This window comes from Oryctolagus cuniculus, chromosome 11, assembly GCF_964237555.1.
Source record: "Oryctolagus cuniculus chromosome 11, mOryCun1.1, whole genome shotgun sequence".
NCBI lineage: Eukaryota > Metazoa > Chordata > Mammalia > Lagomorpha > Leporidae > Oryctolagus > Oryctolagus cuniculus.
Window position 1 is genome coordinate 64673481 of NC_091442.1, and position 25536 is coordinate 64699016.

Genomic DNA, 25536 nt, shown 5'->3' on the forward strand with positions numbered 1-25536 from the left:
AGCTTCTGGCTTCTGGCTTCAGATCAGCTCAGCTCCAACCATTGCGGCCAATTGGGGAGTGAACCAGCGGATGGATGACCTTTCTCTCTGTCTCTTCTCCTCACTGTAACTCTACCTCTCAAATAAATCAATAAAATCTTTAAAACAAACAAAAAAATCAATCATGTTTGTACAACTTGGTTCTTTGAGATACTTGGTGAAGCTATAAATTAGATTCTTTGTGTGATCATATTAACAGATGGGAAAATATGTTCTTATATAACCTTGAACTAATAAAAAAAGATTTGAAAGCTAATTGATGGAAATTACTATCCAAAGTCCCCTTTGCCAATTGATTATGTGATATAGATCCTATGTACTAAATCAGGTAGTAAATGATAGAATTTATACTCCATGTAGCCATCATGTATTCTAGATTGCTTGTGCTTCTCCTTAGTGCTGAGTTCATAATTACAAGGATATTTAGTATAAAAGAAGACAAAATGAAACTCAAAAGGAGTATTATAGATTGAGTGTTGTTGAGATATAAAAGAAGTTAGGAAGAAAATTCAAAAATATCGCTTTCACTGCTTTCCTTTTGCTTACATAAATAATTACTTTTTACAGCTGAACACGATATATTAATGACTCTTAAGGCCCTTATTGCTTACCCTAAACATTTTAACTGTTTATATTATTTTCATTGCCTAAAAGATATGTAACAAATTCCATGATATTAATAACAGTGCTCACTTTTGTCTGGAGATAGGGGTCACTACCAATTTAGGTACTGTTTAAAAAAAAAGTTTATTTATTCATTTATTTGAGAAGCATAGTTACACACAGAGAGATGGAGAGACGAAGAAGTCCTCCACCCACTGGTTCACTCCCCAAAAGGCCACAACAGCCAGAGTTGGGCCAGTCTGAAACCAGGAACCAGGATTTCTTCCAGGTCTCTCAGATGGGTGCAGGGGCCCAAGCATTTGGGTCATCCTCTACTGCTTTCACAGACCATCAGCAGGGAGCAGGATCACAAGTGGAGCAGCTGGGTCTAGAACCAACACCCACAGGACAGAGGCAGAGGCTTAACATACTACGCTACAGTGCCAGCCCCAAAGAAAATATTCCTAAATAGATATTATGATTATTTGAATGAAGCTTATTTTGGTTTATAATTGAAATACAAAACAGCCCGAGAATTCATCTCAAAAGACTAAGTAAAAATTGAATATGCTTATATTGGAGTTTCAGATAAACTTCGGTGGTATATAGTTGTAGTATATAGCATTTAAGTTATATGTGAACACAGCTGGTTGAATTTTCATATCTACCAAGCCTATTGATTTCCTTTAATATAAATTTAAGATCACATAAATGTGGGTTTTTACTGTTTTACATGCAAGCAGCTAGTTTCGCTGCCACTTGATTCTAAGATAAATATCTTACTGTAGGGGGCAAAAAAGTTAGCTAAATGTCTGTGCAGTCATGGCACATTCTAACCATGTAGTTGACAAAACAATATTAGATTTATATTGAGGTCAAATTTTATGGTAGCATCAACTTAAAATTATTCCATCTTGAGATTAATATGGGAAAGTTGTACTTCTACCATGTGCTTTAAGTACTAAATTATTCAAAATGGGAAAGAGTTGCAGAATTAACTTACTCAGTTTTAATTTTGTAATACAAGAAATTTGGACTATTAGGATATTAAAGAACTGAAGAAAGTAAGAACACACCAAGAGTTCAAGTAACTTAAGTTTGTTTCCTAGGCCCAGCTAGTCTGTATTGTCCCTTCTAAAAATGGTTGGCCAAATGGAGTTTAAAGACTGCTCTTTTATAACCGTAATTGATGGTGGAAGCAGTAAATATGAATGTCCCTTTTATTTTCTTGGGAGGTCTGTTCTATGACCTCCTGCAGATACCAATATCTGTGAATGCTCAAGTCCCTTATATCAATTGTGTTAGAATTACTATCTTTGAACATTCTTCCTGTGTACTCTAAATCATCTCTAGATTACTTTTAATACCTAGTACAATGCCAGTGCCATATAAATAGTTGTGCTTTGTTTAGAGAATAACGGCAAAAGTCTGTACATGTTCAGTAGAAATACAGGTGGTTTTTTTTTCCAAATATTTTCTATCCATGTTTGTTCGAAGCTGCGCTTTCAGAACCTGCAAATACAGAGGACCAGCTGTGTCTTTATTAAATTTCATACCTGCACTATATCTCAGTTTTTACCAACTCAGGCTAATTTTCAGGTATCTGGAGTGAGTAGACAATCCATAATTTCTACCAGTGAAGTAAAAGAAAGAATGAGAACTCTGAGCTTCTCTCTCAGTTAACAGGTAGTTTGCTGTGGTTCAAATTAATGCAAATTTTACAGAAACAAATATTAACATTTTTATTTACTATAAGTACTTGACTTGGAATTTGGGAAATGAATAGTTTAGTACATCATTTAATCGTTTTTTGACCAGTTAACTTATGTATATAAGAAACCAGTTAAGTTTTTCTCTGTATGCTACAACAAATCAATTTATTTCCTTCTTGATTTTAACATGTCTTAAGAAAAGTATAGGTATGGTTACTTTTATTTGAAAATACATTTTATTCTTTGCAGTGTTTGAGCAACACACCTCCACTTACGGAATATTTCCTCAATGATAAATATCAAGAAGAACTGAATTTTGACAATCCCCTAGGAATGAGAGGTGAAATAGCTAAATCTTATGCTGAATTGATCAAGCAAATGTGGTCTGGAAAGTTTAGCTACGTCACCCCAAGAGCGTTTAAGGTTAGTGTTGAAATTGCACTCTCAACAAGAGTTATATCATTCCCCTAGAAGATGAAAATCGGTTGATGGCAGAGGAGCTGGGAGAATAGTACCTGTTATTTGAACAGTAGTCTGTTAGCCTCCAAAAGAAAACAGTGCATGAATAGTTAGGCAGTATAAAATTTCAGGGTCCATGGATAGGAGAGGTAGCTAGTTTAAAACATATATTTCTAGGAAGGACCTGAATCATGGGGGACAGTGGTGAAAAATGATTGAGAAACACTGATATGGTGAAAGAATCACCACTGAGAGATAGCAATAGTATTTACATAGCTGTTTCAGACTACGGTACTCCAAAGACTAGGAAAATTGTGTATTATAAACAAATATTTCTGTTACCTCTATGATATTCATTGTCTTTTTTACACATAGAAACTAAGCAGGAAATGTATAGTTTTTTTCTACTCACCCAGAACAAAATATTACCAAATTTTAAGTCTTCAGTATAAAACTTTGCCATAATTTCTCCTTGTTCTTTCTTTAAGTCACCATTTTTTTGCATCTTGTCGAATAGTTACTTTTAAGATGTTTTTAGATATGTAATTATCTATATATGAAAATGTGGCAAGGATGAGAACTTGTCGTTTATTTTCTGTCTAGCAGAGGTTTACAGGAGGAAGCAATAGGAAAACCTAGAGGTGAGAATTAAAAACACCCAGAATATACTTTGACAAATAGTGTAACAGCAGCTAATGACAAATAAATCTACAACCAAACAAATTAATACATTTTAAGAATTTCATGTATTGGTCTATTTTGTTATAGATAACACTTCATTGAGTGCTTACTAGGAATGCAAAACAAAATGTAATGTGTGTGTGTGTGTGTGTGTGTGTGTACTGTCAATTCTCATTATTCACAGTAATTATGTTCTGGAATTAATAAGTATTACACTGTTATTTCCAGGGAAAAAGGGTTTGATTGTACCAAGTCCCTGGTCACAACATTTCCACCAACCAGTCAGTACATAATTTGGTTTTATTTGTATTTCTATTTAAAGATGTGTATTTTAAATAAAATAAAATTTGTTTTATTCCTTATATATATATTGTTTATTCCTTAACAGTGACTTCATAGCCAGTAACACTATAAATCATGCCTAAACAAAGCTTATCTAAATGTTTTTCCATAAGGCACATCCTAGTCATTTTACATTTATGAACATAAGTCAACACATCAGTGCTATGTTTAGGAACCATGTTAAACACTAAAATTACCAACAATAGCAAGAACATACATATAAATATAGAAAAAAAAGTACCAAATAAGCCACAAAAATTATATTCGTTTATATCATGACAGCTGAAATTAGAAGGCAAGTTCACCTTCTTTGAACCCAGCTGATAATGTGCATATCAAATGAGTCAACTTACTCCCTAAGAATATTCAAAACTTGACCACAAAATATGTCACAAGTTGATTTTAAGGTTATAAACAAATTTTAACAAACAGGAGAATAAACACTGTGGGATTCATGAATAATGAGGATCAGTTGTGTAGTTTTTTAAAAAAAAATCCTATGCCTAGCTGACTTTGGTTTTATTTTTGTTATAGACACAAGTAGGACGTTTTGCACCTCAGTTCTCTGGATATCAACAGCAGGACTGTCAAGAATTATTAGCTTTCCTATTAGATGGATTACATGAAGATTTGAATAGAATTAGGAAAAAACCATATATACAATTAAAAGATGCTGATGGAAGGCCAGATAAGGTAAATAAGGTAAATGTTATTGTCACTGTTATTTTAGTTCTGTGGTACCGCTTTGTAATTTGTGTCTGTTTTCCAAATAGGTGGTTGCTGAAGAAGCCTGGGAAAACCATTTAAAAAGAAACGATTCTATCATAGTAGACATATTTCATGGCCTTTTCAAATCAACCTTAGTTTGTCCTGAGTGTGCTAAAATTTCCGTAACATTTGACCCTTTTTGTTATTTAACACTTCCATTGCCCATGAAAAAAGAACGTACCTTAGAAGTTTATTTAGTTAGAATGGATCCACTTACCAAACCTATGCAGGTGAGTAATGATTACTTTCTTTTTGTTACTTTTATGAAAAAAAAATAGAGTTGAATCCTTATTAAAAGAAAATCAGTGTTGAATCCTTAATAACAATTCAATAATAATGTGTATTTGTGTAAGGTTTTTATAAGCCAAATACTTTGCAAATAAGTATGACATTTTAAACTCTTGAAAGGGTTATGAAGGATATCTATAAAGTATCCTTATGTCATATATAAACAAAATTCTCAGAGGCCTTTTCTCATCAAAAAAAGAGATGGTTTGGTTTTATGATGTTGGGATAAATGTTAGATTGCTAAGATTAATAATATAGTATTTTCTGTATTTTCTAACTTGGACTTTTTTTGATGTTAACTGTAATTTTTCTTTTCCTGGTGGCTATCAGAAGTAAAGCTAATGCTACACATTTAAATTCATGATGCGATAATAGCATATTTAAATACTTGTAATTTTTGACATTTTAAGGACTTAGAGAAGAAATAAAAATTTATACAAAAATTAGTTATTTGAATAATGCTCTAATTTTAAATACTTTAATGTATCGCATGTTTATTTTATGCAAAAACCTTGTGGACATTAGTGTTGTCCGCCTTATTGCTAGTGTTATAACTGGATTGTTTTACATCATATGAGCAAAACTCTGTATTTTTTCCCTTCTTTATTAATCAGTTAATTCTTTTTTGATATTTAACCCATCCTGGTGAAAGAAGGACCTTCTTCTTCTAGCTTCTATTCCCCTAAATTCTATTATGGCACTTAGCAAATTTTATTATGACTTTTGGTTTACTTTTATCTTTTCTCTCCTAGACTAGGAGTTCTTTTTTTTTTTTTTTTTTTTTTATTTTTTTGACAGGCAGAGTGGACAGTGAGAGAGAGAGACAGAGAGAAAGGTCTTCCTTTGCCGTTGGTTCACCCTCCAATGGCCGCCGCGGCCGGCGCGCTGCGGCCGGCGCACCGCGCTGATCCGATGGCAGGAGCCAGGAGCCAGGTGCTTTTCCTGGTCTCCCATGGGGTGCAGGGCCCAAGCACCTGGGCCATCCTCCACTGCACTCCCGGGCCACAGCAGAGGGCTGGCCTGGAAGAGGGGCAACCGGGACAGAATCCGGCGCCCCGACCGGGACTAGAACCCGGTGTGCCGGCGCCGCTAGGCGGAGGATTAGCCTAGTGAGCCGCGGCGCCGGCCGGAGTTCTTTCAAGATAGGGATCTTATAAATCTTTATTTGTAACCCTTGTAACTTAGATATTAATGGAGGAGAACTCAAAAATTTTATTGATGCAAATATTTTAAGTACCTATTGAGTATAAAACTCTGCTCCTAAATAAGACAGATATGATCCCTGCCTTAGAAGTTTGTTTTCCGTGAGTCTTCAGTTCCAACAAAATAGCTCACTTTGTTAATACATAATAGTCATAAAATTTGTGTGAAAGTTATGCTTTCAACAAAACTTTGATCTTACCATTGATTGACAGAAGTATTTGGGTTTATTAGCAGTAAGGTCAGAATACATACAATTTTCATTAAACTACAGCACTTTCATTCAAAGTAATTAAGTCTAGTAAAGACTAGTCATGTACTCAGTTAAACAAATTTCAGCCATTTCTTTTGCTGCTGCTTTTTATTTCCTTCCTGAATTTGTCAAACTAGATACCTTCAGGTCAGTATTTTATTGGGTAATTTGCCCTTTTTATGAGTAGAACTGATAAAAATCTGCTTTTACTTTCAACCAAAGGAATTTGTGCTCACATTTCTAAAATTATACCCTTTAGGTCAGAGAAGGGGACTGTCTAGCTGCTGGTGGTATAAGGCTTGCTAAATCTGCCAAGGCAACTGCAGGCAGGACTCAAAATTCAGTAAATCTGTAGCAGGCTAATTTTAAGTTGATCATTTTGTATGGCCTTTGAATTTTTTTTTTTTTTTTAAGGACTAGAAATCTTGCTATAATCCAATAAATAAGGATGAGTTTTCAGGAGAAAAAAAATTGTAAGTAGTCATTAAGAGTTTAAAATAGCAGAATGGAGCAATTTCAGATAATGATGAAGCCCACAAAGTTGACTGTGGTTCAGTGCATGTGTAGGTCTTTGAATTGAGGAGCCAATAAACAATAAGGTTAGGATAAGTCATCCTGTGGATAGTGACAAGATTGGAGGCAGACATTGTGAACCAAAAAAATCTGAGTGAGCAACCATGAATTCACTCTCTCATCTGTTTTTTTTTTCCAAAGTAATAGTCATTGTGATTTTCTTTTCTGTTTTTTAGTACAAAGTGATTGTCCCCAAAATTGGAAACATACTAGATCTTTGTACAGCATTGTCTGCTCTGTCAGGAGTATCTGCAGATAAGGTAAGATATTTCTGGGGTTAAATTGTTTATGATGGGCCGGTGCCGCTGCTCACTAGGCTAGTCCTCTGCCTTGCGGCGCCGGCACACCAGGTTCTAGTCCCGGTTGGGGCGCCGGATTCTGTCCCGGTTGCCCCTCTTCCAGGCCAGCTCTCTGCTGTGGCCAGGGAGTGCAGTGGAGGATGGCCCAAGTGCTTGGGCCCTGCACCCCATGGGAGACCAGGAGAAGCACCTGGCTCCTGCCATCAGATCAGCGCGGTGTGCCGGCCACAGCGTGTCAGCCGCGGCAGCCATTAGAGGGTGAACCAACGGCAAAGGAAGACCTTTCTCTCTGTCTCTCTCTCTCTCACTGTCCACTCTGCCTGTCAAAAAAATAAAATAAATAAAAATTTTAAAAAAAATTGTTTATGATGGTGTTTAGTTTCTCAGTATTGTAAAACCAGCTAAATAGAAATTTATTTCCTTTTAGATGATAGTTACTGATATATACAATCATAGATTTCACAGAATATTCGCTATGGATGAAAACCTTAGTAGTATTATGGAACGGGATGATATTTATGTGTAAGTATAAAATTTATTATGCAAAGTATTAAGATCAAACAAGGTAACAAAATTTGAGAGTTTATGATCAATTTTGTCCTTGTAGGTTTGAAATTAACATCAATAGGACAGAAGATACAGAGCATGTGATTATTCCTGTTTGCCTAAGAGAAAAATTTAGACACTCAAGTTACACCCACCATACTGGGTCTTCACTTTTTGGCCAGCCTTTTCTCATGGCTGTACCACGAAACAATACTGAAGATAAACTCTATAATCTCTTGCTTTTGAGAATGTGGTAAGTGTCATGCAGCTCTACATTGAAAAATAAGTACGAAAATAAAATATAAAATATATTATAAAAGTAAACATACAAGATACTATCAGAATATAATTAGACAAGTCTATTTCAGCATTTTTTAATCAGGTAGCAATTTTAAATTGTAGTGCAATCAACTTGCTTAGTCATATAAGACACACTACTGAGGTAATTTCAGACCTAAAAAGTATGAAGTTTTTTAGCTATTTTACACCAAAAGTTTATATTTGGAAGAAAATATAAACTTACGACTGCTATACATATATATTTTAAAACTCATACTATTTTTTTTAAGTTGAGAAATTACTTGCCACAGCCTTAACATATTTAAGATGTGAAATTGTAGAAGTATCAGATTAATTCTGTATAATGACAAGAATAATTTATTAGTTGCACTTGTACTTTAAGTTTGAATTTCTTCTTGAATTACTGAATGTAACAGTATGAAAAATATTTGTTTTATTGATGGAAAGGAAACTTTTTGTTTGTTTTTGGTTTTTACCTTTGTAATATGATTGTGTTTGATTTCTGATTTTATTTAAGCCGATATGTCAAAATTTCTACTGAAACTGAAGAAACCGAAGGATCCCTACACTGCTGTAAGGACCAAAACATTAATGGGAATGGCCCAAATGGCATACATGAGGAAGGCTCACCAAGTAAGACTTTCCTGTTAACTTATAAAAATCTTTTCACTAAGATTATTGCCTCAGAGAAAAACATATGAAGATGAACATTAATGAACTTAAAAATATTTGCAAAAAACTTAAAATTGGAACATTGGGTTTCTTTTTAAATTTGTAATATCTAAAATAGGTGAAATGGAAACAGATGAGCCAGATGATGAGTCCAGCCAGGATCAAGAACTTCCCTCAGAGAATGAAAACAGTCAGTCTGAAGATTCAGTTGGAGGAGATAATGATTCTGAAAATGGATTATGTACTGAAGATACTTGCAAAGGTCAACTCACGGGACACAAAAAACGATTGTTTACATTCCAGTTCAACAACTTAGGCAATACTGATATCAACTACATCAAAGATGATACCAGGCATATAAGATTTGATGATCGGCAGCTTAGGCTAGACGGTAAGTATTTCTGAAAAATTACTTAGAGATGATTTTTTTTCAGTGAAAAAGCCACGAAATTCATGCCTGTCATGAAAAATGCATTGTCTAAACTGTTAAACGAGGCCGGCGCCGTGGCTCAATAGGCTAATCCTCCACCTTGCGGCGCCGGCACACCGGGTTCTAGTCCCGGTCGGGGCGCCGGATTCTGTCCCGGTTGCCCCTCTTCCAGGCCAGCCCTCTGCTATGGCCAGGAGTGCAGTGGAGGATGGCCCAGGTGCTTGGGCCCTGCACCCCATGGGAGACCAGGAAAAGCACCTGGATCCTGGCTCCTGCCATCGGATCAGCGTGGTGCGCCGGCTGCAGCGGCGGCCATTGGAGGGTGAACCAATGGTAAAAGGAAGACCTTTCTCTCTCTGTCTCTCTCTCTCACTGTCCACTCTGCCTGTCAAAAAAAAAAAAAAAATAAAAATAAAAATAAAAAAATAAAAAATAAAAAAATAAACTGTTAAACGAAAGGCCTTCTTATCTAAGTAAAATGCATGTCAGTGTTTCTTAAATGGAAATTGAACTCATGCTTAAGTTTTTATCTTTTTTTAAACTCTGAAAATATTTCAGTAGCTCAGTAGCTTGGAAACAGCTATTTGCCTTAATCACCCAGTGCTAGTGTTATTAGAAAAGATTGCTGTTATTTACTATGACACATATCCTAACATTAAGATATACTAATTTTAACACCAAGTAATAGTAAATTTAAAGAAAAAATATTTTTTCACCTTAGAAAGATCTTTTCTTGCTTTGGATTGGGATCCTGAATTGAAAAAAAGATATTTTGATGAAAATGCTGCTGAGGTAAGTCATTACTCACTCCTTCTTACCTCTTTATTTTATTTTGATTACCATAGCTAATCATATTGTTTTACTATATTCACTTAGTTCTATCTACCAAATATGTTTATTTTACCATTAAGAAAAATCATGAAATACAAAAGGCTTTGCAAAAAGATCTTTTTTTCTTAAGGTACAGAGTTGGTTTTGAACATGGATTCTGTTGACATGTTTCAGTCATCCAGATAGTTATACACAGGAGTTATTTAGATCTGTGGAATAAATCTAAGTTGACCTAAGATTTATAATTCTTTTGAGAAAGTTTAGGAGTTTTCATTATTATTCATAGTAAGATGGTATCACTAAAATGAGTTTTGTTTCATTTGTTCTCTTAACTCAAGAAATACTTCTCTTTAGGATTTCGAAAAACATGAAAGTGTGGAATATAAACCTCCTAAAAAACCCTTTGTGAAATTAAAAGATTGCATTGAGCTTTTTACAACAAAAGAAAAGCTAGGTGCTGAAGATCCCTGGTAAGAGGCAGAGTTGAATATTTGTTTCTAATCATTTTTCTTAAATATTTTAAATTATAAGCATTTCTTTATAATAAGCTATAGTGTATAAAGAGAGATGGTTATACCTTTAAAAGTGTTATTACAGAGTTAAGCTTTAATCTCATTACTATATCTTTCATAATAGCCATTTACTATTAATAATTAGTTTTAGTAGCCGGTGCCGTGGCTCGCTTAGCTAATCCTCCGCCTGCAGTGCTGGCACCCTGGGTTCTAGTGCCAGTTGGGGCGCCGGATTCTGTCCCAGTTTCTCCTCTTCCAGTCCAGCTCTCTGCTTTGGCCCGGGAAGGCAGTGGAGGATGGCCCAAGTGCTTGGGCCCTGCACCCACATCAGATGGGGAGTGGGTATCTGGTTCCTGGCTTTGGATCGGCGCAGTGCGCCGGCCATGGCATCTATTTGGGCGGTGAACCAGCGGATGGAGGACCTTTCTCTCTGTCTCTCTCTCTCTCACTGTCTAACTCTGCCTGTCAAAAAAAATTAGTTTTAGTTACTTTTTTCCAAGAATTTTTAGCTTTGTAATCATTTTTGAAAGTTTTTAGGAAAATTACGCTATACTACAATATTTCAAAAAATTCATGGAAATCATATCATGAAAAAATAATTGGCTTGGACTTCAGAATTCAGAAGGAAGGGACCAAAATAAACTTGTCTTTAATTCCATTTTCTGTGACTTTTTAAAATATCCTTGCATTTTTTGGTATTATTTTCTTAGTGCCCAGAAGTTTTAAAGTTTTCTAGTGTCTGTATTTTAGCACAGATTTGTAATACATACATATCTTTTTAACAAGCATACTAAAAGGTAAATAGTCTAGCCCTCATAATTTCTTTGAATATTTATTTGCATATTAGTTATATTTAAACCCGTTTGGAAAGCATATTGAAGATAAAAATGTTAACAGGAGTTGATTTCAGCCTAATACCTATTTAGCATATGCTAATTGCTTACCAAAAAAATACAGAACTTTTCAAACATTTTTTTCATCTGTTGTTCTCTTTAATAAGTACTGTTTGTTTGTACCTCTATCAAACTTTAAATATTTCTTTTCATTTTTTAGGTATTGTCCAAACTGTAAAGAACATCAGCAAGCAACAAAGAAATTGGATTTATGGTCCCTGCCTCCAGTACTTGTGGTACATCTCAAGCGATTTTCTTACAGTCGATACATGAGAGACAAGTTAGATACTTTAGTTGATTTTCCTATCAAGTAAGTTTTGATTGTACTTCATAAATATTGAACAACTCTGTTTTCAAACTTACTCAATGTTTTTTGTTATCTTTTAGAAAACATCAGGCACTATTGGATCCAGTTTCTATTTTTTTAGTTTTTTAGTAGTTATAACAATTAGCAAGGACCAGTATCTCTTAGAGACTTTCCAAATACCAAATTAAAAAAATATACTTTTTCAGGCCAGGGCTGTGGTGAAGCGAGTTAAGCCTCTGCCTACAGCACCAGCATCCCATATGGACGCCAGTTCATGTCCCAGCTGTTCCACTTCCTATCAAGCTCCCTGCTAATGTGCCTGGGAAAGCCCTGGAAGATGGCCTAAGTCCTTGGGCCCCTGTACCCACGTGGGAGACCTGGAAGAAGCTTATGGCTCCTGGCTCCTGGCTTCAAACTAGTCAAGCTATAGCCATCAAGGCCATTTAGGGAGTGAACCCAGCAGATGGAAGATCTCTCTCCCTCTCTGTAATTCCACCTTTCAAGTAAAAAAAAAAAAGTATTTTTTAAAAAATACTCTTTTTTTAAAAAAACCTGCAGTAAAACTCACTCTATTTTCATTACCTTATTTGTTCATTTGCATATTTATAAATCTATGATACTTTATAGGACTTAATGGTTTTGTTCTAGGAATAGTTTTATAATTATCCATCAGTTATTCCTAAATGCACTTTTTTAAAAAAATATATTTATTTATTTGAAAGGCAGAGTTACAGAGAGAGAGATTTTCTATCCCCTATTTCACTCCCCAAAAGGCCACAACAGCCAGGGCTGGGCCAGGCTGAACCTTGGAGCCAGGAGTTTCTTCCAGGTCTCCCACATGGGTGCGTGGGCCCAAGTACTTAAGCCATCCTCCACTGCTTTCCCAGACACATTAGCAGGGCATTGAATCAGAAGAGGAGCAGCTGGAACTGGCACACATAGGGGATGCTAGCATCACAGGCTGGCTTTACCTGCTAAGCCACAATGCCAGCCCCCTAAATACACTTTTCAGAAAACACTGAAATAGTATGAAAACAGAATAATCAACTCATTTAGAAGGAAGACACAGTAGTGAAGTAAATCATCTCTGTTTTCTTATCCTTCAGTTTTCCTTATTGTATTGTTTGAATTATATGTGTGTGTGTATATATATATATATAGAGAGAGAGAGAGAGAGAAGTCTGGAGACAATATCTTTTTAATACACTTTTAAAAAAAAAGTTACAAATTCAGAAGGACTAAAAGGAAACTTGTCTTCCCATTCATTTAGTCATCCAACAGGAAAGACCGCATCACATTATATTTTGCAACAAAAACTTGGTACAATCATTTTACAAAAAGAACATGTAGCGATATCCTTCCGTATTTTTTATTATTAGTGCACCAGAATTTCCTTGATAAAGTTAGTGAGTAGACAACTGCTGAAGGCAGGTGTGTATACAGAAGTGACTGGAAGAATATAATGTGTAATTGAAACTATTACTGTATTGCTCATTCTAATATCTATAAATTGAAACTGTTACTTGAGCAAAAGCAGAGGCATTTTCTCTTTTGCAATATTATTTGTAAGCCACTAAGGGTTTCAAAGCTAAAGCATTTTGACCATGTAAGTGCAAGAAAAAAAAAAAAACAAAAGTAAAACAAGAATTACTGATGTGTTTACAATTTAGAATCATTACTGCTTTTTAATGATGCAAGAATGACATCAGAAATAATGACATCATTTCTATTTAGTCATGTTTCAGGTTCATACACAACAGGTATGAAAAGTCACTCCCATTCAAAGAATGTTGCCCATTTCAGGCATATAGGTCATCAAATACAGGAAAATGTAGAATAAAAATTGAGGTTTGATATATTTAAATTCCTTAGAATTTCTAAGAAATTTGTTTTTCGCTGTTTATTTTTCTTATAGAAATCATTTTTTTCTTTCTTTTTCTTATTTAATGAATGCATTTTTACATAGATACAACTTTAGGAACACAGTCGTTCTTTCCCCCATACCCCCCACCCTGCTCCCTTCCCACCTCCTATTCCCTCTCCCATCTCCTTCATTGTAGATCATTTTTAGTATGACTTCATATATAGAGGACCATCTCTGTGCTAATCATAAGATTTCAACAATTTGCTCCCACGCCCACACACAACATATAGAGTACAGTTTGGAGTCCATTAAACCTAGATGATAAAAGCTGATAACTTTTTCCTGGTATACTGAGAGTTAAATATATTAGCATGAAAACATGAATCTGAATAATAGCATTCAGTAGCTTATTTTTAAATTCTAAACTACTAAACAAATATTTGCCAAAATTTTCAAATGCCAGGGTACATGTATGATTTATTATACAAGAAATTTTTTCTTGATAATTTCTTTAGTAAAGTATACATATAGATGAGAGTCAAAAACTAATAGAAAGGGTTAGAATTCATCACATTTTAGGGAAAACATGAAACTAACCTTATTTTTTTTTTAAACAGTGACCTGGATATGTCAGAATTCCTAATTAATCCAAACGCAGGTCCTTGCCGCTATAATTTGATTGCAGTCTCCAACCACTATGGAGGAATGGGAGGAGGTCACTGTAAGTTGACAGTTTACCTTACCTAAATCATAATATCTTTTTTCCTTGAGATATTTATTACTTCTTAAAGATAAGTCATCAGATGTCCTCCATATAGTAGTTGCTCAATATGATGGCTATATTAATCAGCTTTTGCATCAGATGTAATCATATTACTCAGTTCAAGACACAAGAAGGAAAATTGTTGGTACATTAGTGCCTTTTCTTCTTCATTCTTCTTCTTCTCTTTCTAACATGTTTGATGCATGTGCTCCGGTAAATCATATTTGTTTATTTACATAATTGATAATGTGTGATTAATTTCAGTACATATTTTTTCCTTTGACATTTTTCTTAAGACTTCTCCATGTTATTTTGTGTCCATTTAGTCCATTATTTCTCACCACTCACAGTTTACATCAACCATATTTTATCTCTTCACTTACCTCATAATGAACATCAAAATTACCTTTAACTCTACACTCTCCTATTGATAGATCCTCGTGTTGAACCATCTTTACATTCCTGGGTTATAACCTACTTAGGTATATGTGTTTTTTGATATACAGTTAAATTTAGTTAACTCATTTTATTTAGGATTGTTACAGTTTCATGGGGAAATGATCTTGTTATTTTCTTATGCGGTTAGGAGGATGTTTTATTCTTTTCCTCTTTCCAGTATATTTTCCAGTATATTTGAGAATAGTGGTTTACAATACTCTGCTTTATTTTTGTCCTTTTTTCATTATTTTCTTTTAAATCACTCTTCCCAGAGGTCTGTTTTGTTAATCTCTTCAAAGAATTGGCTTTTCATTTTATTAAATTTTTCTTTTTGTTATTGTATATGTCTATTCTCTCATTGATTTCTTTCCCTCCTAAATTATATTTTTTTTTCCTTTGGGTTTGCTATATTACTGTTTTTCCAGCTTCTTGGACTGAATGCTTAGCTTTTGCTTTCCATTGTATTTCCTACTCAAAGCTATAAATAAAGCTTTAAATTTCTCACTAAGTACTACTTTAGCTTTGTCCCATGAATTTTGGAATGTAACATTTTCATTATTTTTTTTAAAGATTTATTTATTTGACAGGTAGAGTTTCAGACAGTGAGAGAGAGAAAGGTCTTCCTTCCATTGGTTCATTCCCCAAATGGCGCCACGGACTGCGCTGTGCCGATCCGAAGCCAGGAGCCAGGAGCTTCCTCCTGGTCTCCCATGCGGGTGCAGGGTCCTAAGCACTTGGGCCGTCCTCCACTGCACTCCCTGACCACAGCAGAGAGGGGCAACCAGGACAGAATCCAATGCCCCGACCGGGACTAGAACCCCGTGTACCGGCGCCGCAGGCAGAGGATTAGCCTATTGAGCTGTGGCGCTGGCCTGTGGTTTTGTTCTTCATTTTATTACATAACTATTGGGAGCATTATTTATATTTTATTAGTCTAGTTTGAGGCTTTCATGGTGACTTAATAAATGGTTTCTTTAAATTTTTTCATGTTTAGAATATATATACACATATACACATATATTCCTCATTCAGTAGAGTTCTGTACTTCTCTAATGGTTTAAGCTTACCAATTTTATTTAAATCGTTACTCTCTCCAGTTATTTTTTATGTTCATCCTGTTTCCTGAGTGGTATTCACCAGGACTCCTATTAAAGTATTTCTTTATTTGTTTCTCCCAACAGTTTCATTAGTTATTACAAGAGTAATCTCATTTTGTATTGCCACTTTTATCAGGATTTAAAATTTTTTTTTTTGCTTTAGATATTACAAGTGTTACTTTAGCTTTCTTGTATACCATCTTTTAACTTGTAAACTCTACCTGTTTGCTCAAAGTATATCTTCTAAAGTCACATTGTTAGATCTTTTCATTCAGCCTAAGAATCTTTCTTTTACTTTGTAAGTGTAGAATCTATTGTCTTGAGTTCAGATTCACAGCACACAATAGGCTTCACCCAGCACCAGCTTTACTTAGATTTAAAAAAAGACATAGGACAAGAAATAATACAGAATGCACAGAACAGATTGGCAGAGGTGATAGGTAATTGGAAGGAGAGATATTAGGAGAGGCCATTCCCACTACTATTTTCAGTTCCTCACCAAGGTTGATTTTTACTCATTTGAGAGGCAGAGAAAGACAGAGCTCACATACAGTGGTTCACTCACTAAATACCTGTAATGGAAGGAGCCAATGCTAGGAGCCAGGAACTCAATCCAGGTCTCCAATGTGGGTAGTAGAAGACCAATTACTTGAGGCATCGCTTGCCTCCTAGTTGGAGTCACAGACCGGAGCTGGATATTCAACCCAGCTACTCTGGTGTAGTATGTAGGCATCTAAACCATTAGACTAAAGGCCTGTCTCTCCCAACAGAATTTTTCAATATTGCTTCACTTCTAATTCAGCTGGTTTGAATACTGCTGATTTCTGTGACAGAACCAGGCAATGACTGTTCAAAATGTGAAATGTAAAAGCTTTCTTCTAATCTGCCATCTCATTGCTGCCTCTGGCACACATTCTGCACACTACAGCTATCTCACATGCACACATACATTCCAATATGAGTTCAGTCTGGTGTGCCTTTAGTCTCTCAACAGGGCTTTCACAATTTTGTTGTTGTCAGTTCCTTTAATGCTAGGTTCCTCTGTATCTTCAGTGGCTTTTCTCCGTAGTTGATTTCTAGGGAGAGGAAACCAAAAGCAGGTAGAATATAAGACATTTCTTCCTCATGGTGGGTGCTCCATAAATATTGTTTAAATAAACAACTTAGAATTTAAACTATTATGTTCTTTTGGTTGGTTGGTTGGTTGGTCTTTTCAGTTATCTTCTGATTACCAGTAGAGCTTCACCAAAAGTAGAAGGCTAACAAATCCATGCTTAACTTCAGAGTGATTTTATTTCCCTTTGAATGTCACACAGATGGGGAACTTAGTAGAATATGTTGCCCTTTGATAGCAACCATATCTAGGATAACTACCTCAAATTCTTACATCTGAAATGAAAAGAATAGTTTTTGTTGATGGGCAGAAATATTTAGAAACCATACACTTTTTTAGAATCCATGACAAGGAATAATTGTTTTGAAAACATTTTCTACTTTTGCTTCCTCAGTTATAGGGTTGTTTATAAAAAGCATGGGATGGTAAAGATGGAGTATTTTCTTTTTCATTTAAAGGTAAAGCAGATCCTTAACAATTGTGCAGATAATCTTTTTCTGCACTTTTGTTAAAGACTGAAAAATTCTACTGTAAAAATAATAAAGAGTAGAGTTGTCAAGGATACTTCAAAAAGTTTATGGAAAAATAGAATAAAAACCAACTTGATGGATGGGCATTTGCTCTAGGGGCTGGATGTCAGATAAGAAGACCAGATAACATAAAAGACTTCCTAGGTTCAATTACTTATCTCTGGCTCCTGATATTAGCTTCCTGCCAGTGCAGATCCTGGAAGGCAGCAAGTGCTGGCTCCAGAACTTGGATCCCTTCCACCCGCAAATTCCCAGACTTCTAGATTCAACCCTGCCTAGTCCAGTCAATTGTAGGCTTTTGGAGTAGTGAACCAGAGAATGAGAGCTCTGTTTGTCTGTGTCTCTCTACTTCTTGAATAATGTTTTCTTAAAAAAGAAGATAAATTTATTTTGATGCAGAAAAATTTTTGAAATCCTCTATAAAGGGTCTTCAAAATGTTCATGGAAAATGCATATTAAAAAAAACATGCATGGGTTTCAAATTTTTTTTGCAACAAAAATCTCATGTTTGTAAATTGATAACCACAAATTGAAAGAATTCCCCCATCTGGGATAAGCTGAAGAGAAGCAGGTTTCATGGTACCATGGAGGCCAGACAGAAATATAACATGTGAATTAAGAAAGTAGAAACTTAAAAATGATCCTTGTAAAGCAATACTTGGAACAAAAGGTACCTAAATGCTGTTTTCATATTCATTTTAGTGAAAAGGGAGTATTATACCATCTATATGGGGGAAGTTGTTTATAATTTCTACTGATGAAGTACAGATATTTAGTCATTGCACATATGTACCTGAAATGGTATTTCCAGAAACATTTCTTCCTGTTAACAACCTCCCTTTGCTGTCATTCTTGGTAACTCAAGAATAGACTTGCCACATCTTTTCTTAGTCTTAATTCAAATTCAAAACTTCAGCACAAGCCAATTCAAAGTTATATTCATTTAAAATTTATTGCCTTTTATTCATTTTTATAAATTTCTATAGATGCTCCTGTTAAGTTACTGGTCTAAAGCTGCAAACATGGGTTTGTCCTGAGTACATTTCAAATTTTATAAGGAAATATGGGCTATTTTTAGTATGAAATGTACCAAATGATAAAAAATAAATAGTAAATAAACTTGGTTAGAGAAAAGTTTTTCACCAAAACTTACCTTTTAGTTTCCTTTATCCACAAATTTTTTGACATGCTTAATACATAGTAAGCACTAAATAAATGTTAATTACCATTTGTTGTATTTAATGTTGTTACTCTGTGAACTAAAAACTAATAAATCTGTTCTGTTTTGCCCTGGGATGAAAACAATTTCAACCATGTCTAAGGCATCTAGATGTTAGGAAATTATTCTAAAAACCTTTCATCATTAGAATCAATCGATGTATATGAATCAGTCTTCAAATATTAGGTGATTACTGTGTAATTTTAGTACATATTCCTAATGTAGATGATTATTATGGAGTTTTGAGGGTTCCTCAGAAAACCGTAGATCATTTTATTTTTTCATTAGATACTGCTTTCGCAAAAAATAAAGATGATGGAAAATGGTACTATTTTGATGACAGTAGTGTCTCCACAGCATCTGAAGACCAAATTGTGGTAAGTATGTCTTCTGTTTTCTGGGAATCATGGAATCTGCTGTTTTAAGGAGTGAATATAAATTAATAAAAGAAACCCATGGTTACTATAGTCTGTCTGATAGCAATTCAAGTAGCTAAGAGAGATGTGTTCTGATTTAAAGAAACGTAAAATTGTCTCCCCAAAGTGAAAATTTTCAGGTAATTTGCAACATGAATGGAATTATATTTTCCTTTGGAAAGTAGATTCAGTGCTAAAACAGAGAAAAAAAAATCTTTTAATTGCCTTACCATACCCATAATCTGTAAACTTTTATCCTGCCTTATGAAAAGAAAGCATTTAACTTCAGAATGACATTAGACAAGAAAACTTACAGGTTTCATAAAAATTAACCCTTGTATACTTCTTACTTTGATATTCTTTGAGCATTTGAAAAATAGTTAATATCTGTTCACACTTAAACCAGTTTATTACCCATAGCCTGAACAAAAGATTGGCGTTGCTGTGCTTCAATCAGAGCAGATATTTCCCAGATTTTAAATGATGGCTAATGACTGCAGTGAGTTCTAAGAATGCTAGAAATTGCTTATCTGATAAAGGTTTTTATTTTCCTATAAATTTTGCATGTCTATAGATTTATTTAACTTATTGATTACACTATTAGTGACAGAAATGTAGTATCTGCTCATTTTTTATTGATGGAAGGAACACTTACTCCTTTGTCTCCCAAATTTATTGTACATTCCTTAAGGGCAGAGAGTAAATTTTTAAGATATAGTGCTGTAAAATCTTCAACTTGTTTAAGCAAATAAATGAACTTTTAAGCCCAACTATTGCTGTAGATGTAATCTCTCATTGCATGAATAGTTCTGAAACAATTTTGAGCTGTTTTTCCCTCCATGCCACTCCCTTTCTCTTCCACAACTTCTGTCTCTCCCTCACTCTGTGTGCCCTCACTCTTATGTATGTGTTGCTTAATGGTGAAGATACATTCTGAGAAATGTATTAGATGATTTCATTGTGTTAACATCATTGAGTATACTTACACAAACCTAGATGGTACAGCCTACCACACAGCTAAGTTATATTAATCTTATGGAACCACCATCATATATGCAGTCCATCCTTGACTTAAACATTGTTATGCAGCACATGACTATGCTGGTATACAAAAAAGTTCATGGAAAATGCGCATTATCTTTTAATACCATTATCTATGAACTTTTTGAAGTATACAATGTTGCTTGTCTCACTGTATCTGTAACAAAGACTAAAACTCTTCAATACTTTTTAATGTGTATATATCCAAGTTAACTACATTTCCAGTTCATATTTAAGCTAATTTATTTTTCCCTCACTCTTCAATTCTGTTCTTTTCTTTTTTTAAGATTTATTTATTTATTTGAAAGGCAGAGTTATGGAGAGACACAGGTAGAGAGAGAGAGAGAGAAAGATAGAGATAGATCTTCAATCTGCTGGTTCATTCCCCAAATGGCCACAATGGCTGGAGCTGAACCAATTCAAAGCCAGGAGCCAAAAGCTTCTTCTAGTCTCCCATGTAAGTGCTAGGGCCCAAGGACTTAGGCCATCTTCAGCTGCTTTCCCAGGCACATTAGCAGGGAGGTAGATAGGAAGTGGAGCAGCTGTGTCTTTACTGGCACCCATATGGGATACCAGCTCGGCTTTACATGCTACACCCAGCACCAACTCCTATGTTCTCTTTTTTAATTTTCCAATCAAAATATCCTAAAATTGCTCACGTCCTCCATCACAGTCTCTTTAACAATACTACTTGAATTTTACCTTCAAATAAATAATGTATCTTCCTCATATTTAATTCATAAATCTGATGTAAGCCTGCATTTTAACAATGATGGCTCTTCATTTAGTCAGTATTTGAGTGCCTTAGATATAGGTCTTATCTTTAGGATTAAATGGCAGCTATCTCTCATTTTAAGACTTACCATCTAAAGAAGAAAGACTAGAAAAGTAAAATTTCTAGTATTATAAATGATGTTAAGTTTCGTGCTATTACCACATAGAAGGCTGAAGATTTAGTTATGAGGTGACAAGGCCTGTGCAAGGAAGTCCCTACAGAAAGGATGGTAGTTGGCTTGAATCTGCTAGTACAAATGACAGCAAATGAGATGAAAGAAGCAAAGAAAGTGGCACCTACAAAAGCAAGGAGGCATGACAGAGTATGAAGAATAATTTGGTTTGACAGAAAAATAACACTCTTGTAGGACTACGGGGAAGAAATGGGGCTAGAGATTAATTTAGCACTCCAATGAAGGAAATTGACATCCTGGTTGCTTAGAGGTTTTCTTAAAGACTATGAGAAGCCATCAGATGAAAGCTAAGCAATAGAATAATGTTGAATTTGTACTTTAACATCTCTCTCAGAATACTGAAAAAGATAATTTTGAAGATACTGAGTAAAAAGGCAGAAGAGCCATTCAGGAGGCTGTCACAGTAATTTAAGCAGTTAAAGTAGTGGTAGTGACAGTGTAGACACAGAAAGTGGATTTGTGAAATACTTGCTGTATGGAGTTAAAAGTAACTTTTACTTCACGATTTACCAGGATTGGGAACATAGGAAGAAAAATTGCTGTTGAAATTTGAGGTTGCCACCATGATAGCTACGTAGACATTTGCATTAGGAAGTTGTACTAATAAGACTGGAGTTCAGAGGTGATCACTGGTTTAAATTGTAAATTTGTGTTATTAGTCTTAGGTTGGCAGTTGAAACATGGGTTTGAATGAATCACATATTGAATGGGTGGGTAGAAGTCAGGATTTAGTGAGTCCCCAGAATAATCGGAGGAAAACCCCAAAAGATAGGAAGAGATGTAAGGAAAACTAAAGTCGCAAAATCCCAAACCCTTTATGATGGAAGAAAACAAAATAATGAACTATTAAATGCTATGGAGAGGGATGGTGCTGTGGCACAGCAGGTTAACGCCCTGGCCTGAAGTGCTGGCATCCTATATGGGCAGCGGTTCGAGTCCCGGCTGCTCCTCTTCCCATCCAGCTCTCTGCTATGGCCTGGAAAAGCAGTGGAAGATGGCCCAAGTTCTTGGGCCCCTGTGCCCATGTGGGAGACACGGAAGAAACTCCTGGCTCCTGACTTTGGATTGGCTCAGCTCCAACTGTTGTGGCCATCTGGGGAGTGAACCAGAGTATGGAAGACCTCTCTCTCTCTGTCTCTACCTCTCTCTGTAACTCTTTCAAATAAATCTTTTTAAAAAATGCTATGGAGAGATTGAGCAGAACTTTAAAAGACACCCAAGTATGTTATTTATTAGGTTACTGACCCAAGTAAAAGCCATTTCATTAGAATGGGTTTGGCAAAAGTTAAATTACACAGAATTGAGGAATATCCATTAAAAACGAGTAGTGAATCAATAGACTATTCCAAAAGCCTGGCTGTGAGGAAGAGGAAAAAGGAAGTAGAATGGAGGGGGATTTATGAAGTGTTTTTTAATGTCAAAGAGAAAAGTCCAGGAGATAAGGACTTATTAAAGATACACAGTGATGACTGATGGAACAATATCATCAAGTCAGTAGGAAAAGTTGGACTATAGGGGCCAACATTTTGGTGTAGCAGTTAAGTCACTGCTTGTGACACTGGCATCCCATATCAGAGTGCCGGTTCAAAAACCTGGGATGCTCTGCTTTTGATCTAGCTTTCTGTTAATCCACCTGAGAAAACAGCAGAAAATGACCCAATTACTTGGTTTCTTGCCACCCATGTGGGAGACCAGGGCAGAGCTGGCTTCAACCTGTTGTGGCAATTTGGGGAGTGAACCAGTAGATGGACATTCTATCTTCCTCTCCCTATCTTTCTCCCTCTCTCACTCTCTGCCTTTCAGATAGATAAAAAAAAAATAGAAAAGTTGGAATCTAGTGCGTACATGGGGGAAAGCAACTAGTATTAGATACAAAGATGCTCACAGTTTAAGAGAATTTTAAAAATTATAATTCCAGCAGAAATCATATTTAATTCATTTTTGTAACTCATATTTGACCATGTGATTTTTCTATTTGACTTTTTCCCTGTCACCAAGAGTGGTTACTGGCTAAAAATTTATACTGTATTTAATATGATCTTTAAGAATATAACCATTTTATCATCTTCTGTTTGTTTTAACAGTCAAAAGCAGCATATGTACTATTCTACCAGAGACAAGACACTTTCAGTGGAACTGGCTTTTTTCCTCTTGATCGAGAAACTAAAGGTGCTTCAGCTGCCACAGGCATCCCATTAGAAAGTGATGAAGATAGCAATGATAATGACAATGATATAGAAAATGAAAACTGTATGCACACTAACTGATGAAAGTCTTAGAAGCCATAAAAGAGAGACTTTCCTGCTGGTGGTATCTATGGAAATGATGAAATTACCCACCACATTAAAACAAAAGTCTGAGATGGGAGTTTCAGATAACCGAATGTAAATCCTTTATCAGATTTTAACTTGTGCAGTACTTGAAGTGAAACACAATGAAAACTTTAACAGAAATTGTCTCTTAATACATTTACAGTCTTGTATTTACAAGCTAAATATATATAGGAAATCACAAATAAATCCCTTTTAAGTTTGCTGCTGTTTTGATGAATTATGTTTTCTTTAATTTCTTGGATGTGAGTTAATTGATGACAAATGTTAAATTTGTGGTTGTTGGTCATTTATTTTGCTTTAATAATACTGCAGGAAAACTATGCTGAACTTAGTTTTTGGATAACCTAGTTCATGTGCATTAGGCTGCCATATATACTACTATGATATTTAGCTGCAGTATTAATATGGCATAAATACTGCAGTAGTATTCTTGGAAAACCAAATTTTCAGATTCATCCTTGGTAATCATTGTGGGTCTATTAAGAAACCAAATCATGATATAAGAAACAATCCTGAAAATGGTATTTCCTTTTGTAATATCATTAAAAATGCGGGATAATATTTTCATCTTACTGTCACTGTGGAAACAGGTTCTGGATTTCATACTCCATCAAAAGTCATTTTTCAGTTCCATGTAAGTACTTTTTACTGCTATTGGGATCTGTTCTTTAGAATATTCAGTTTTTTAATTTTCTTTAAAATACATATCTTTAATCTGCTATTGGTCCAAAATTAAAATTTTTGCTGTCTGTTTTTCTCTACCCCATTTTTTGGTAATTTGGCAACTTTTAGCTCTCCCCATTCTTGTAATATAAAGACAGACTTAATATAAGTATTCTGTATCCATAGTAATAATTGCCTCAAGCTTAGATGAGAGTTTTTTTCATATGCTGGCCTTTAAATCATTAATGGACATTTGGCTATAAAGGTAGGTCTGTTAACTTTCTTTGTGTGTTCCTGATGGAATTCACCATAGCCTTACAGCTTTTCTCAGACGATAACTTGTTAAAAGAGAAATGGCATTTGCATGCTCCAGAGTCAGAACCTGTACAGTATATAAAGCATACAAACCTTGAATTTGATTTTAGTTCACCACATTCAAGGATCCAGGATGCCAAAAATATGTGTGAACGTTTGAAACATTTTCATTTGCTGCTTTTTCCCTTTGATCTAGTTGAAAGAATGTATTGTCAATTGGCATACAATACTGCCTTTAATAGAAAATCTAAATGCTGGGGCACATTTCACTATCGACTACCTGAGAAATTGCTTTGTGTCCCACTGTTAGTTATTAAAGCAGAAATTATAATGTTCTTCACTTGAACTAATCAAATACAATAGATTATAAATTGTGTATTGTAAATAAAAGTTCACTCTGTGAGTGCACATTTTGGTAAATTATTTATTTATGTTAGCATTTAAAAGTAAAAAAAATGCATTTGACCAGGATAAATGAGGTATGTTGATCATGGCTTTGCTTTATACCTTGATATTAAAGCTGGTTTTTCATCCTGGTATTTTAAAAGCTGCTTTGGATTTTTTCTTTTTTCTTTCCTTTTTTTTTATTTTGATGTAAACTAACCTCCTGCATGACAGAGGTTAAAATTTTGTCTGCACTTGAGTTCACTTGAGTTTACATTTGAAATGTGCATGTTTATTTATACAGATTTCAATAAAGCTATTCAAGGCCTTATTTAGTCTTTTATTTCTTACTCTGAATCTTTTAAATTAGTTAAAAATCCCATTTTATGGGTAGTTGACTGTATGCTAGACTTTGGAGTTATCATTACTACTAGAAAAGAAAGCATATCAGAGCAAAGTGAACCTTACTTTTTAAGGACACGTCTTAAGGTCGACTTTTTTTTTTTTAATTTAAATATTCCTTAAACAAATGTTTGTTACCAATCTGTTCTGGAGTCTAGAGATAACAGTAGGAAGCAAATCTCTATCCCCAGAGTTTACATTCTTTGCGCCAGCTACCAAACCAAGACTATACTGTCATTTTTCTAAAAGTTTAAAGAGAAGTCAAAGTTAACTCTTTCTAG

At 34.9% G+C, this 25536-nt stretch overlaps 1 protein-coding gene across 19 annotated transcripts in view; it reads left to right on the forward strand.

The window, feature by feature from the left end:
- USP15 (ubiquitin specific peptidase 15) overlaps positions 1-25184 on the forward strand; it is a 128112-nt gene extending 102928 nt beyond the window's left edge. For 14 of the 19 annotated variants that reach the window (XM_070052558.1, XM_070052556.1, XM_002711302.5 and 11 more), the window contains 14 exons: positions 2604-2777; positions 4371-4529; positions 4610-4834; positions 7095-7178; positions 7645-7739; positions 7825-8016; positions 8581-8696; positions 8854-9126; positions 9887-9957; positions 10351-10466; positions 11562-11711; positions 14190-14293; positions 19022-19110; positions 23243-25184. In XM_070052558.1, coding sequence (XP_069908659.1) covers positions 2604-2777; positions 4371-4529; positions 4610-4834; positions 7095-7178; positions 7645-7739; positions 7825-8016; positions 8581-8696; positions 8854-9126; positions 9887-9957; positions 10351-10466; positions 11562-11711; positions 14190-14293; positions 19022-19110; positions 23243-23425 — 2031 coding nt within the window. In that variant the 3' untranslated portion in view covers positions 23426-25184. Of the gene's footprint in view, positions 1-2603; positions 2778-4370; positions 4530-4609; positions 4835-7094; positions 7179-7644; positions 7740-7824; positions 8017-8580; positions 8697-8853; positions 9127-9886; positions 9958-10334; positions 10467-11561; positions 11712-14189; positions 14294-19021; positions 19111-23242 lie in introns of those variants that run through there. The other 5 variants (XR_011380129.1, XR_011380128.1, XR_007919692.2 and 2 more) reach the window with 4 other exon arrangements.
- The last annotated feature ends 352 nt before the right edge of the window (positions 25185-25536 follow it).